The sequence below is a fragment of the Vulpes lagopus genome, chromosome 6 (genome assembly GCF_018345385.1).
Source record: "Vulpes lagopus strain Blue_001 chromosome 6, ASM1834538v1, whole genome shotgun sequence".
Classification (NCBI taxonomy): domain Eukaryota; kingdom Metazoa; phylum Chordata; class Mammalia; order Carnivora; family Canidae; genus Vulpes; species Vulpes lagopus.
Window position 1 is genome coordinate 122,204,391 of NC_054829.1, and position 16,096 is coordinate 122,220,486.

The 16,096-nt window shown below is 34.9% G+C and overlaps 1 protein-coding gene across 1 annotated transcript in view; it reads right to left on the reverse strand.

The window, feature by feature from the left end:
* Window positions 1–1,410: 1,410 nt before the first annotated feature.
* SCLT1 (sodium channel and clathrin linker 1) overlaps window positions 1,411–16,096 on the reverse strand; it is a 176,835-nt gene continuing 162,149 nt past the window's right edge. Inside the window, exons 19-21 of the mRNA XM_041759726.1 lie at window positions 9,396–9,474; window positions 6,536–6,631; window positions 1,411–1,956 (exon numbers count right to left, since the gene is read on the reverse strand). Coding sequence (XP_041615660.1) covers window positions 1,894–1,956; window positions 6,536–6,631; window positions 9,396–9,474 — 238 coding nt within the window. The 3' untranslated portion in view covers window positions 1,411–1,893. The remainder of the gene's footprint in view (window positions 1,957–6,535; window positions 6,632–9,395; window positions 9,475–16,096) is intronic.

Genomic DNA, 16,096 nt, shown 5'->3' on the forward strand with positions numbered 1-16,096 from the left:
CCAAAGTCTGGAGAAAGTGCTTATGCTAAAAGATTTACCTTGAAGAAATGAGTCTGGGAAGTTAGATTTAATTCCTTAAAAAGAACAATCATCATACTCACATTCCATTTGCCTACAATGTTAGTTTCTGAAGTGTTTCTTCTTACAGTCTCATTTTTTTGGTACGATATAATTCTAACATCTTCTCTAATTAAAAGTTTTTAAAAATAAATTTTATATTCTATAAACATGAATATGAACATAACTCATTACATGGAAATTAGTCTGTGAATGACATGGGAAGAAATTTACATTAGAGAATCAAATGAAAAATTCTTAGGAAATGAAAGTAAGCTAAGTGCCTAATTATCATTTAACTACCATACTTGTATTATTTCATCCCATCACTGTTTTTGACACTAGCAACCATTTATTCCCTCCAACTCATAAGAACCCCTGCCTCCTTTAGTTTTTTTCATATTGGATTCTCTTGGCTACAACCTTCTCATTGCTCCTGTTCAGTCTCCTTCAATGACTCGTCTTCCTGAACTCATTCAACAAACGAAGACATTTTCTAAGGTCCTGTCCTTAAAAATTCTTTTTCAGTTTTTCATTCCCTCTGTGTGCCAGAAGCTATGTTGAATGCTAAGAATATAATGAAGGGGAGCAGACATAAGTCTTGTTCTCAAGGAGTTTGCTGACTGTTGGAGAGGAGACAACACTGAAAATTCAAAAAGAGTTAATTACAAATTTTCTCAAGTGCTATGAATAAAAAATACAGCACACTTTATGAGAAATACAGGGGCCCTAACCTAGTCTGGAGGCTGGAAGGCTCTCTTGAAGCCAGGATGTTTGAGTAGTGGTGATCTGAGGAATGTGAGAAGGCAAGGTATGCGCAGAGATCCTGTGGGGAGGAAGGACAATGTAGTGACGGAAGTGGAAGAAGGCCACCATCAGAGCTTCAGCACAAAAACTGGAGGGGAAGAGGCAGTCAGCCGCATCACATAGCCTCAAGGCAAGCTCTCATACTCCATGGCTTCCATTCTCAGACCCATGCCAAAGACTCCCTTTCTAACTCAGCTTGTTAGCACCAGTCCCAAGCTTCTGATTGCTGGTTTTCCAATAGTTTCCTAACTTGTTAACCAGATGCAAACTTATCTACACTAATTACCTGAAAGCAGGATATACCAAGTTCCAACCAGGAGCAGAGAATACCTAACTCCGTGGATTTGTGAAAATCAACTAGACTGTAATAGTTCAATGCCCATGCATTCTCAGAATTTAAGACTCCATCTGATTAGTACTGCTTTGAGTAATAGAGCAAAACAAAAAATAAAACTTTCCAAATTCTTAAATGTCAATATTTGATAAATAATGGAAATCACATAAATTAAAAATGAATCACTACGATTATACATTAAAATACATGACAGCATCATTTTAGAAAGTGCATAATTTATTACATTTATGAGTTTATAATAAAATGGATACTTGGGAACTTAAAAAAATGGGTTAGGAGTAACAATTAGATGTGAAATTCTTAAATCATGGAACCTGAAATATTAGAATTCTAGCATTGTCTTAAAATCTCTTTCTTATGATTAGTAGTTTGAAAATTATGCTCTTCTAAGGGAAGAAAGGGGGAATTGAAAAATAGACACGTTGATGAAGGCAATGAATTCTTCTCAGCTGGCTTTATTCTCCACTGAAGCTCAATATAGTGTTATATTTTCTTTACTTACAGGAAGCTGCCACTGTTCTGTTTTCCAATAACCCTCAAAACAGAATGGAAAACGCTTATGCAAAATGACACAAGCCTTAACCATTCTTTCTGCAGGTTTTTACCATTTCAATACACTTCTAGTCCAACAGCTTTCCCAATTCTAAAGTTCTGTGAGTGAACTATGAATATTTTTAAATATTTTCCAGATTCATCATGGAGGCTGCTTTTCTTCTCTGCACTGTAATCACACTGAGCTGCAATTAAAATAGACAATCAGTAAGTAGTTACTTTTTCTATGGAAAATCTTACACTAATACAAAGTATAACTGATCACAACTTAACAATTATTGAAAATAATCTTACTGAAGGGTGTCCTCTAAGAGGTTATGTCTGTTTTACTCCTGAGACTTTAAAATACCTGTATTACACTAGAGATATGCATGTCATATACGATTTCCATAGCTCAGAGAGATATACGATATTTAGAATCCAAAACATATTTCAAAGATGGATGAAAAACATCTAGATAAAAACTAGAAAAGTGAGTAAAATACAAACTGTGAGCCAGTGCAACACAAGGTTGTTAATGATAACAGATCATAGTAAGAAAAGTCTAATAGGTAAATAGTCTTTAAATATCAATTGGAGTTGATATTATATACACAAAGTAAAAAAAATCTAATAGTACAAAATAGTATACTTCATGAAGAAGTCTTCTCATCGCTGTCCTTCATTCTATAGTCCTCTTTCCAGAGACAACTATTTCCATATTCTAAGTATATTTCTAGAAATAAATTCTACATGAGAATACATATATTTCCTCAACTCTTTTTATTTAAAAAATGATAAAATACTATACACACTTCTCATCTTGTTTTTTTTCCTTCTAAATGACCTGCTTTACAAATGACTCCAGGTGAGATCTACTTTATTCTCCTTAACAGCAGCAAACTCTTCCTGTATGGATACTCCATAATTTAATTGGCTTCTTATTGATGGGCATCTAGGTGGCTTTTAATCTTTTAAAATTATAGGCAATGCTGCAATTAGTATTTTGACAGGCTTCCTTGCACAGACTTGCCCAGGTGCAAGTATACCACCTGCAGAATAAATTCTTAGAGTGACTGGGTCGAAGGTTATGCATATCACAATTTTTGAGAGATGCTGCTAAATTGGGATCCAAAGAGATTGCACCAACACACATTTACATCAGTGATGTGTGGAAGTGCCAGCATAATGTATTGTCAAACTTCATGTTCTGACATGATTGTGAAATGGTGAAAAATGATATGTGATTACGGCTTAAGCATGTATTTCTCTTATGGGTGAGGATGAGCATATTTTTAATTGTTTAAAAGCAATTTATCCTTCTTTTCCTTTCCTGTAAATATTTTTTATTCTTTGTCTGTTACACAGTTGCACTTTTTTCTGTTGACTATTAGCCACATTTTTCATATATGTTAAGGCTATTACTTTTGTCACATGTATTGCAGATATTTTTTTCAGTTTGTCATTGACTTTATGACTTTAAAATGTAGGTATCTGAAGTTCTACATGCTCACATTTATTTTTTAAAAATATCTTATTTTTTCATGACAGACAGAGAGAGAGAGAGAGAGGGAGGGAGGCAGGGACACAGGCAGAGGGAGAAGCAGGCTCCATGCAGGGAGCCTGACGTGGGACTCCATCCCAGGTCTCCAGGATCATACCCTGGGCTGAAGGCAGTGCTAAACCGCTGAGCCACCCGGCTGCCCCATATTCACATTTATTAATTTCTTTTTGTAGTTTCTAGGTTTTGTGTTCTTGCACAGAAAGTCTTCACCACACTGATTTTAGTGTCAAAAGAATACAGTATGGCTTTCAGTAGTTTAGACTAATCACTTAGAACATATAACTATTGTCCAAAGATATATGAAGAATGTGCAGAAAAAGTTAATCAGACCAGCACATTAAGAGCACGGAGGACTCAGAACAATGCAGGGTTTGTGCATGATGCTGGGCTGCACTGGTATGTCTGACATGTACATTAGAGGAAATAATAATCTGGTAACTCCACTTCCTTGTTTCATTAAGTATCAGGCCCTTAGCAGGATAGTTTCCAGTTTTTAGAGAAAGATGGGAAAATTAGGAAGAATTCAGAGAAAGCAGAGATAAAGATTTAAAAAAACTGAATATAGATCTAATGAAATTTGTAAATTGGACTCATTTAAGACAGAAAAAAATTAACTCCAGGGAATAATTCCTTTTTGCGGATGGGGAGAATGCTGAATGATTACTTTTCATCTTCAAATAAAAGCAAGATGGAAGGAGAAAGCTTACGGAAAAAAAGATCTAAAGTGATTATTGACACAACATTTAAAAAAAAAGCTCACAAAGAGAATAGTGAAATATTTGTCATTAGAGAGTTTAAATAACAGGAGAAAAACATTAGTGTTGGACTGTTTAAGTTTAATTCTGTCAGGAGGGAGACTAAACTAGATGCCACTTGCATAATCTAATTAAGGTTCTGTAACTGTACTCTTTTTAATATGGAACTCAAGGTTGTTGATTTTAAGTAGGATTTTTCTTTATCATAGTCCTTAAAAAAGTAAACTTGAAGCTTTAAGGATTGTGATGTAGAAATTTAATTTCTTATATAACTATTACTAACCACTTAATGATTATACTAAATGCTTATATGTGTTAATTCCTTTGATCTTTCAGTAACTCTGTAAGGGAGGTGTTATTATCCAAAACTGAAGACATTGAGGCTTAGAAAGTTTAAAATTGCCCCAAATCACAAGGCTACTTAATGGTACTAGGTTATGTGCCTGACAGCAGAACACAGACTTTAAGATACTGCCCAGTACACTGTGGCTCCTGTTAACTTATAATCTAAATGAATGAATGATATCTTGAATGATTAACTACTTAATCCATTAATTAATTCATAATTTCATAAGAACTTAAATTTATTTGATAAAGCTATAATTACTTTCAAGAGAGAGGGGAACAGAAGGGCAAATTACTGGATTTAAGTGCCATGCCTTGTTCATATCACAAGTAGATTTCAAAAAAAATCTATATCACATATGTACACTGAATTCAATGAGTATTTAGAGCTGCTGTACTATGTATGAAACGCTGTAATATCTATAAATATTAATTTTGATTGAAACAATATATTAACAACCAAATGTAATGAATAATGTAGTAACATGGTTTCTTTGCCTAAGTATATATCTCTCCATTTATCTATCTAAACTGTTTCAAGCCTATCTTTATAATCACTAGATGATCTCACCTTGTCCCTAATAGGAGCCAGGGACTATTACTCCCACTTTAGAACAAATGGCCCATTTCCTTTATATGATAAGCACATATGAGTAATTACCTCTTAGTATTTTATTGATTCTCTGCATTCTACTTCCCACTGGACAACTTTTATATGGTATTTCTTTTTTTTTTTTTTAAGATTTTATTTATTTATTCATGAGAGACACAGAGAGAGAGAGGCAGAGACACAGTCAGAGGGAGAAGCAGGCTCCATGCAGGGAGCCCGATGTGGGACTCGATCACGGGACTCCAGGATCACGCTCTGCGCCAAAGGCAGGCGCTAAACCGCTGAGCCACCCAGGGATCCCCTTTATATGGTATTTTAATTTATATGGTTTTATACAAATATTCATTAAATGAACTTAACCTATGTCATTTTTTTCTATTTAAAAATTACAGTAAAAACAGTGCAATTTGAAATATTACATTCAAAGCAATGTTTTCTACTTCCAAATCTGTCAATGATACATGCCTAGACAGAACAAAAAAAAATTTTTTTAAGATTTTATTTTATTATTTATTCATGAGAGACAGAGAAAGAGAGAGAGAGAGAGAGAGAGAGAGAGAGAGAGAGAGACAGGCAGAGGAAGAAGCAGGTTCCATGCAGGGAGCCCGACATGGGACTCGATCCCGGGTCTCCAGGATCAGGCCCTGGGGCTGAAGGTGGCGCTAAACCGCTGAGCCACCCGGGCTGCGCCAGAACAAAATTGTAAAGCAATGCTATCCAAGAGAGCTTCTTGTGATCATAGAGTTCTATTTATGCTGTCTAATATGAGGACCATAGTTACACATGGCTACTAAAGCCAGCCAGTGTGGGGTAGCTGGGTGGCTCATTCAGTTAGGCATCTGACTCTTGGTTTTCGCTCAGGTCATGATCTCAGGCTCATGGGATAAGTCCCACACTGGGCTCTGTGTTCAGCACAGAGTCGCCTTGAGATTTTCTCTCTCTTCCTCTGCCACTTCCCCCACTTGCACATGCACTCACTTTCAAATAAATAAATCTTTAAAATAAAAAAGAGGGCAGCCAGGGCTCAGCAGTTTAGTGCCGCCTTTGGCCCAGGGCCTGATCCTGGAGACCTGAGATCGAGTCCCATATGTCAGGCTCCCTGCTTCTCCCTCAGCCTGTGCCTCTGCCTCTCTCTCTCTCTGTGTGTCTCTCATGAATAAATAAATAAATCTTAAAAAATAAAAATAAAAAAGAAATCCAACAAGTGTAATGAGGATTTCAGATTTTAATTTACTTAATTTTAATGATTTAAATTTAAACTGCTGCTTACAGCTAGTGGCTATCATATTGGACAGCACAGTTCTAGATTTAGGTGTCAATTTAGGAGACCCATGTTTATTTCTGTTTTTAAAGTTTACTTTTTCAACCTGAAATATTAAAGAGACTAATTTTAAATAGCTTAATCAAGTAAAAATAAAACTGCTAGTTCTCTGGGAACTTTTGAGGAACTTTTCTTATCTTTGATCTACTCAGACTACTTACTCTCCAGGGATAATGAGGAAGCTCCCTACCTGCTGAGAAGCTGAAGCTGCTCTCTGTTCTGCCTGACTTAGACGCCTTTGAAGTCTGTTGGCTTTTTCTTGATGCTCTAGAATCAGTTTTTCATTCTGTTTGGAGAAACATAAAACAAACAAATTAGAAATCCATATGCGACACAGAAAGGTTTTTTGGAATAGTCAATGAAAAATTGGAGTATCGCTTTACCCCTTATAAAATGCAAAGATAATAGATCTCCAAATTTACATTTTTTTCAAATTATGAACTTCGAAGTTCAAAACTGGTTTTACACTTTGACTAAATTGTTTTTTCCCCCTCTACATGTTACCAAAGAAAGTGAATTAAATCCAAAATCAAAGTGAATCAGAAGACCAAGATTTTCAATATTTGATATTAACCTTGAAATGCTAGATCACTGCTTCAAAATCACCTGGAATGTGAGAACACAGACTGCTGGGCCTCACCACCAGAGCTTCAGTAGGATGGGATGAATTTTGAGAATCTGCACTCCTACTGAGTTCTTAGGTGTTGATGTTGTTTGCTAGTGATTCAGAACTACTAACTGAGAGTAAGCTTCTAAAGAAATTGTGATGCTGCCGTTATTAAGGTGGAAGAACAGAAAAATATTCATTATAAAAATTGTGATTTAAGAGAGAGATTTGTCTTAAATGATTTGTATGTTAAAAGTGTTACTTAAAAGGGGGAAGAACTCTGTTTCTACTTGCTCCTCAATACATCTGTATACTCTAGAGGATATTAGGATCATCAACAGTTACTAGGCATTAGTATGGATTAAATTATGTCCCTAAAAAAGGATGTTGAAGTTTGAACCCCTAGTACTTATGAATGTGACTTTATTTGGAAATAGGGTCTTTGCTGATAATTAAGGTAAGATGAGGTTTTTAGGGTGGATCCTAATCCATATGCCTAGTAAATTTCATAAAAAGGGGAAATTTGGACACAGAGACTGACATGTTCAAAGGGAAGATCACATAAGACACAGGGAAAACACCATCTACAAACCAAGGGACACAGAGGACACCAGAGGCATGGAAGAGATTCTTCCTCATAGCCCTCAAAGGGAACCAATCCTTCTGACTTCTTGATGTTGGACTTCTGGCCTCCAGAATTGAGTGATGGTAAATTTCTGTTGTTTAAACCACCAAGTTTATCACACTTTGTTAGAACAGCTTCAGGGAACTACACAGACATCACGAATATAAATTTGTCACAACATGCTGTCATACAGTCATACAGACAAGTTCAAGGAAACTATCAATTAAAAAATGTACTAGTCATCTCCATACTTACTAGCCTGAAAAAAAAAAGTTTTTGTTCAACTAAAATTATTATTATTATTTTTTGTTTTTTTTTTTTTGTTCAACTAAAATTATTTTGTGGTTTTCTGACACTTGTCTGAATTGAGAGAATAACACCAAGTCTAATCAGGAACAGTAAGAAAAACACACCTTCTATGAAGAATTAGTTCCCAGGTCCTAACATATAAGTGATAACAGTGAACGTCATGCCTAGTAATATAAAATACTGACATAACAATAATCTGCTAAAATGAGCTTATATATTTCTTATTGTGCCCAAAAGCAAAATTAAATTTTATGAAGAGAACTATATTGGCTGTTTCAATTTACTAAGATATTTAAATATGTAGTCTTAAATTTAAAAGGCACATCATTAACATTAGAGAAAACTTGGGGGGAAAATTTCATCATCCATAATAATCATTTTCATAGGTACCATCAGACCACATACAATATGCATTTTTCTATGCTGCTACCATAATGGTTAAGGAACAGTCCAGGTTAGATAAATCGTAATATATGCAACTGTTCTTTTTCAACTGATCATTTTGGTTGCTTTTAATCTTCCATTATTCTGAATATCTGAATATCTGTGATTTTTTTTCATATTTTACATTATTTCCTTAAGTACAGATTCCTAGAAGTTTTAAAAACTACAATGAGGGAACGCCTGGGTGACTCAGCGGTTTAGCGCCTTGCCTTTGGCCCAGGGCGTGATCCTGGAGTCTCGGGATCCAGTCCCACATTGGGCTCCCTGCATGGAGCCTGCTTCTCCCTCTGCCTGTGTCTCTGCCTCTCTCTCTGTGTCTTTTGTGAATAAATAAATAAAATCTTAAAAAAAAAAAAACCCGACAACAAGTATTTTACTGGCTATTGTTTGTTTTCTAAATGGCTCATATCAATTTATAATGCTTTGAAACTTGAGAGTAATGATTTCACTACAGTTTCTACAGATGGCCACAAAAACATAGCAGACCATATAGCCTACTGATGAAATTCCAACTAATAAATTCGAAGTTAGAACATGAAATGAAGAACTAGAGTTCTAGAAAGCTCTAGTCATAATCTATAAATTGTTTACTTTTTTAAACATTCAAAGAGAAAATGATGAGCTCTTGCTGAATTTAGTTCTAAAGCATTAATCTGAAGGAATATTTTAATATATTCCAGTAGCGAAAGTAATTTCTACACATCTTATGTATTGAATTAAAACAAAATAAGAGGACCAGGCTAAAAAATACAGACTTAGACATGCTTAGAAATGAAGGGGATCTTAACACATTTTCTGCAACATGGCACAAGTTATACTGGTGAAACTGAAATAAGAGCTCTACCTTTTGTCATTTACATATGATGAATCACTGACTTTCAAAGCTTTTATTCACATTGTAAAATGTGGACTTTTAGGTTATGGATGATTTCTCTACAAGGAGTACTCACCTCTGTATGGACATTTCCAAGTAGAGAATTAATTTGGAGTTGGCTCAGGTAAAATTCTATAACATGTGTATCAAGCTGCAGCAGAAAGTACTCCCCGGGAGAGTCATTATCTTACCTCAACTACCTTTTCATTTGCCATTTCCAGCTGAGAAAGCAGCTCTTGGGTATGAAGTTTCTGTCGACTCAGCTCACTCCTATTAATCAAGAGACAGTGCCCCCACCCCCAAGCCATTAATATCATTGTTCAAAAATCTAACAAAATAGAATCTTTTTGAGATATATGTTCATGTTTTGAACAAAAATACCTTATGTGCAAAATAAAGTCTCTTTTTAATAGGCCATATTTTAAAGGACTCATTTCTTTCTTTAAAAAATGCACATGTATTCTGGAGATTGGCTGTACAACAATGTGAATACACCGGACACTGCTGAACTGTATCCTTAAAAATGATTAAGACGGTAAGTTTCATGTGTATTTTATCACAACTATAAAAATGTTAAAATGTTAAATTTTATGTTTATTTTACCACACGAAAAAAGTAAAATAAACCCACACACATATATTCTAAAAGCACTCAAATATTTGTTTTCAATATTATTATCTTGAGGAATTATTTGCCATTAAAATGAACATAGATTCATATTAAATCGATAAAGTATTTGTTATTATAAAATTACATAAGCTATTGAGATTCTTAGCTATAGTATGCATTTTTAAGATTCATATACACCGCTTCTTAGAGGAGCTCAATTCTTGGAAATTTAAGGTAATATTAAATTCCCACTCCAACATTTCAATGTAGTATATTCAGAATTGGTATTTGTGTTTTGGTTGTATATGCATTATATCTTATATATTCATATCCTTTATGCTTTAATAGCTCGATTTATCTTTTTTTTTTTTTTTTAAGCTCGATTTATCTTAAGCATAGAGCTGGCTGTCTTCTTTTTTTTTTTTTTAATTCCCCCCAACATATAAGCATTATCTTGCTTTTGGCCAAACATAATTTCAAGTGTCCCAGGTTAGATGCAGACAGTCTTAAAACTAATTTTTAAAAAGATCAGATTTCTGACTATTAAAATACTCAGTTAATTCAGGGTTGTTTTTTTATCTTCTGACCTTCTGCTTCTTAAATAAATCAACAGATGAACACTTCTAAAATAACTTCAGCTTTGAATTTTTTCCAAACGAGCTGCACAGCCTAAAAACATGGTAAGCCTCTTAAGTGTCCTATAGGTATATGAACAGCAATTCATTACAAATACACAGGAGACAACAAAAAATAATGTCATCCACAAATCAATTCCACAAATATTTACTGAACACTGTGTGCCAAGTACAAGGTATACGGTGGTTAAAAGATAATTGTTGCCATAACAGAACAAAGAGGGAAACGGCTTCATCCATAAATGACATGGACTATGAGGAGACTTAGTATCTATCATTGATTCCATGACAGACAAACCCAAATGTTTTTTTTATCTTTGCTTTCCTTTGCTGGTAATAATACTGTAGAATAAATTACTGTACTTACTTTCAATTTATGTAACTTAAAATTACTGCTGCTCCTCAACATAACAAAATGTAGAAAGGCAAAAGAACTGAAGTGACCAGTCTTTTAGTCCAAATGTAATTACAGGGAAATTTATGCATATTAGTGCTGATGCAAAATAACCTTTGAGTACTACTGAGATTAAGATAATATAATGAACCCATTTATAAAGTTAGCCAACATTCAGTTTATATAAAACTTCTTCAGAAAACACCTACTGCATAGTTTGATACCTAACCAATCCATGATATTTTATATGATATAATAATTTCTGACAAGTGCTATTAGATAGTAATAATTTCCCACAAAATTTAAGATCACAAAGATTCAAATTGTAAACTTTGTTATTTTTAATCTGTGTAAATATGCTCTTGTGTATCAAGCTCTGTAACCCCCACTGTACCGTATGCAAGTTAGTCATCTTTGTGTCCTTATGATCTGGTACTGACAGAGCTTGGCAAGTAACAGTGATGATGATGGTGATAATACTTTCATAGTGCTTACTGTGTGCCAGGCACTTCTAGGTGTTTTATTTAGATTAAATTATTCATGTTTTTATGATAACCCTATGAGATCCTCAGTTTTACATATGAGAACATTTAAAAACAGAGAAATTTAAAAATAAAGTTAGGTCATGTAGCTAGTCCAGTTGTAGAGTCAGGATTCAAAAACTGGGCCCTTTTGTTCCAAGCTCTGTGCTCTTAACCACTCTCCTACATTGCAACATGGCAGGCAATTGCTAAATGTTAGTTGAATGAATAAGTGAAGAGTATATGTGTGTAAGTTTGTGTATTAAGCATTCTGGGAATATAAAGATTCCCACATTCACTTCAAGACTAACAAATTATATCTTTATTTCTGACTTCTTCCTTAAATGTTCAGCCTTTTATTCCAATCTAACATGCCTAATAACAAAATTTTGCATTTCCTTGAAAACCTACTTCTCTTGCTACCCAATTTTATATCAATGACATCTCTGCCCTCATTGCCTAGGTTAAACACCTGAACTGTATTTCTCACATTCTCTTAAATGCTACTTGTAAGTTTGCTCCTAAACAGACTCTTTGCAATGTCTCTTGCATCTCTTCTTCATTTCTATATAGTGTTAACATCACGACTCAAGTTCTTTTTTTTTCTTAAAGATTTTACTTACTTATTTCTTTATTCATGAGAGACAGAGAGAGAGGCAGAGACACAGGCAGAGGGAGAAGCAGGCTCCCTCTGGGGAGCCAGATGCGGAATCTGATCCCGGAAACCCGGATCATGTCCTGAGCCAAAGACAGACGGTCAACTGCTGATCCACCCAGGCGTCCCTTAAAGATTTTATTTATTCATTTATTTGAGAGAGAGAAAGTGGGCATGAGACAGTGTGGGGAGAGGAAGAGGGAGAGGGAGAGAGAATCTGAAGTGGGGCTCCATCTCATGGCTGCTAGATCATGACCTGAAACCAAGAGTTGGACACTTAACTGACTGACCCACCCAAGTGCCCTCATCACAACTCAAGTTTTTATAACTTAGTTTTTAGATTTATTTCAAATGCCAACTGCTCAGACTTCTCAATATCAAATGAAAAAATTATGTAAAGTGCATCACAATGCATATAGAAGCACTAAATTAATACAGCATACTATCTCCTACATCATTAATGTATTTCTAAGTGACTGTAATAATTTGCTTCCTTAAGCAGTAACTTCCAGTGGTTTTCTGCTATTGGACAAAATAATCCAAATTCCCAAGACTGTTACTCAAAATCCTCCAAAATTTTGTATAATATCTCCTTCCAACCTCATCTCCAATAGAAGCTTTCCACTTCAGTTAGGTTCTCACTATCTCACATATAAACCATATATATAATATGTTTAGGCTCATGTTTATGTCATTTTCTGTATCTTCTTTTTTTAGATTGTTCTTTAAAATCCTGCCCCACTTTTTAAGATTCTACCTTTGCCCCCTTCTCTCCCTCTCTCTTTTTTTTAAAAGATTTTATTTATTTCAGAGAGAGAGTATGTACACACACACAAGCAGGGGAAGGGGCAGAGGGAGAGGGAGAGAGAACCTTAAACAGACTCCATGCCCAGTGTGGAGCCTGATGGGTGCTCGACTTCACAACCGTGAGATCATGACCTGAGCTGAAATCAAGTCGAATGCTCAACTGATGGAGCTACTCAGGCACTCTCTTTTCATTCTTAATTTTTTTTAAATTTTTTTTATTTATTTATGATAGTCACAGAGAGATAGAGAAAGAGGCAGAGACACAGGCAGAGGGAGAAGCAGGCTCCATGCACCAGGAGCCCGACGTGGGATTCGATCCCGGGTCTCCAGGATCGCGCCCTGGGCCAAAGGCAGGCGCCAAACCACTGCGCCACCCAGGGGTCCCTCTCTCTTCATTCTATACCTCCTTCCCTCCCAGTTCATTTTAATCCAGACAGTTCTCTTCTTAAATCAAACCTCTTATAGTTATTTTATGTTCCAAGGCATTTAAGCAATTCTGTTAGAATGCTAATTACTCATTTATATGTGTGTGTAAGCATACATAGCATATATGCACACACACACATACACTCTTCCCCAAGTATAATGGAACTTAAAAATGGGATTGTTTTTAATTTTCATAGTATTTACCACAATGCTTTACATATAGGGTGTCAATAAACATTTGTTGATTTATGGCTACACTTCTACAGAAAACCTGGCAGTTAGAAAATTTTATTTCTTATTTGTCCAATGAACATTTATTGAGGGATCTACCACAAAACATTTTAGATAAAGGTTATTTTTGTTTATTTAGATTTATTTATGTTCTAGTTTTTTTCTACAAAGGATCTGAAGTGGCTAAGAAAAGGTTATTTTTCAGTTATGCATTTCTTTCACTCTCACTTCTGAATGAAATTTTAGGAGGTATTAAAGGATGGAGAGAAAAGTGATTTTGCCAACTCTATCCCCTGAGACCTTCCTAGAGCTTGCCTGTCAGTGCTCTGCAACTCCTTTTTCTTTGTCAGGATGTTTCACTGCAGGAATAAAGGAAAGATGCAGGAGGATGCTCCAACTCTCTAGTACCTGTGAGAAATTTTCTCTTCATTACAGAACATAATGGTGAGTTCCATATATGAATCCCTAATCATTAGTGATTTAGGATAAACGTAAGACTTTTCAGAGAGTTTCACAGTGGTATTACACTTGAAACAATTGCCAAATAAAGCTATATAATCTCTTCACTGGAAATCTTTAAAAACAGAAACATTCTTACCTACCAGGGATGATTTAAGTGTAGCTTGCCAGAAGGTATAGAGATAGATGACATTTTGTTTCTGTATGACTTTATGGCACTTAAAGAATATTTTATTCTAATTAAAGAATTTAAATGAAGCTGTACTCAATTTCCCTATATAATTTTGAGCATATTATACAATATGTTATATGGTTTAAGGTAAAATTATTATCTTCTACCTATTTTAATACAAGTATATAAGAATGTGGAATTCCTTATATTGCTGGGAATTGCTTAGCCCATCAGTGTCCTAAACATTTTTAGTTCAGTTATATAGCTTATGTGTATGTGACATAAAATCCTAACCATGCCTACAAAATGTAATTTAAAAATAGTTGTAAAATATAATTGATTTACTGCCCTTCAGTATAAGCACAATTTTACAGCATTATTTAGCCAAAAATAATATATATGCTGTCTCTGTTAAGAAAACATTAAATGCTTTAGCAAACAAAATATTACAATCAACACTAATAGGTCATTTAATTCATCAATCTGAGATGAAAGTAGGTCTAGAGTAAGCACCTAAGGCAAGGGTTCCTCATCTGTGATCCACAGATAGGCTTTAGGTATACTCCTAAACACTCTGAAATTATCTGCAAGATCTTGTGTATTTGTCTGTTCTGGGAAGACGTCTATAGTTTTCCTGAAATTTTTAAGGGGTCTGAGGCCTAAGGGAGGATAAGGATTTTGTCTGGACTTTTCATTTGGAATATACAAAGTTTTCTTTTTTTTTTTTTTCTAATACCTTTATGTTTTAAAGTATGAGTGTTTCAGTGTTGAATGTCTTTCTTACACAAACCACATCCATAATGTATCATCTATAATTATTTCTACTTTTGGCTCCATTAATGTGGTTCAAGCATTTAGAGGCACTTGGCAAGAAATCCAAACACAGAGTTTTCTAGATTTTTACAGTATTCCCTCTATTCCTTCAGAGTAGTTTGTCCAAACATACTGTAACAGCAAATTCTCTGAAGTATCCAATTCAGTTTTAAAAGAAGTAACTTTCTCTTTCTGTACTTACATATCACTGGTATATTTATTTATGTATTTCCAAAACAAATACAATAGGCATAACCTAGTTTGGGAGCAAACATAATGACACTTGTAAAGCAAGTGACAGACGACAGACAACATTAGAATGGCGTTGAATAAGGTAAGGGCATGTAGAATGCTTTGGACATTGGTCAGCATTCTTTGCACAGAAATTTAGTTCACTGATTAATGTTGTTATATGATTAGGTGGACCTCAGCCAAGAGTTTTCTACTGTACCTTAACTTTACTATTGTACTTTATTTTTATTACTTCAAGCTTGAAAAGTAGTCATTATCTTCATCTTCTAAGTAAGGGAATTAAAGACTCAGAGAAGTTATTTAATGTTTGTAAGGTCATGCAGTGATTAAATGAAAAAATGGGGTTCATACCCAGTCTTTAATCAAAATGCTCTCTCAATTAAATCACACTGCCTCATAATTACAAGAGATACTAGTAAAGCATATCTGTGGCATCATTTAATATCAAGACCTAAAAGGCAAAATGAAGATTCTCTAAAAAAAGAAATTTAATTCTAAGTACGTGACAAAATGGTCAGTAATTGCAAAGATTGTGATCTTAACTTTTTGTATGGCTTCAAAAGACCTGACTACTAAAAAAAGGAAATTCATCCTAAGGTTTCAAATCTCATTCAGTTAACTAAAAATACCACAGGTTGAAGCAGACAGGCCAGCTTTAGATATATTAGAGCACTCTTGGTCATAGTCCCAGATTTTTTTCCTTCCCTATCGGCACATTTCCCCTAAGTGATCTCATCTATTCCATGACTGTAAAGGAACACTAATGAGCACCTCAAATGTAACGTGTCCAAAATGTAAACTGCCTCTTATCTAGACCACCCCAAGTTTCCGCCTTCCCAGGACAAGGCCTCACCATCTACCCAGATGTTCAAGTCTAAGCTCAGGCATCATCTTTGACTCCTCCCTTGTCCTCATTCC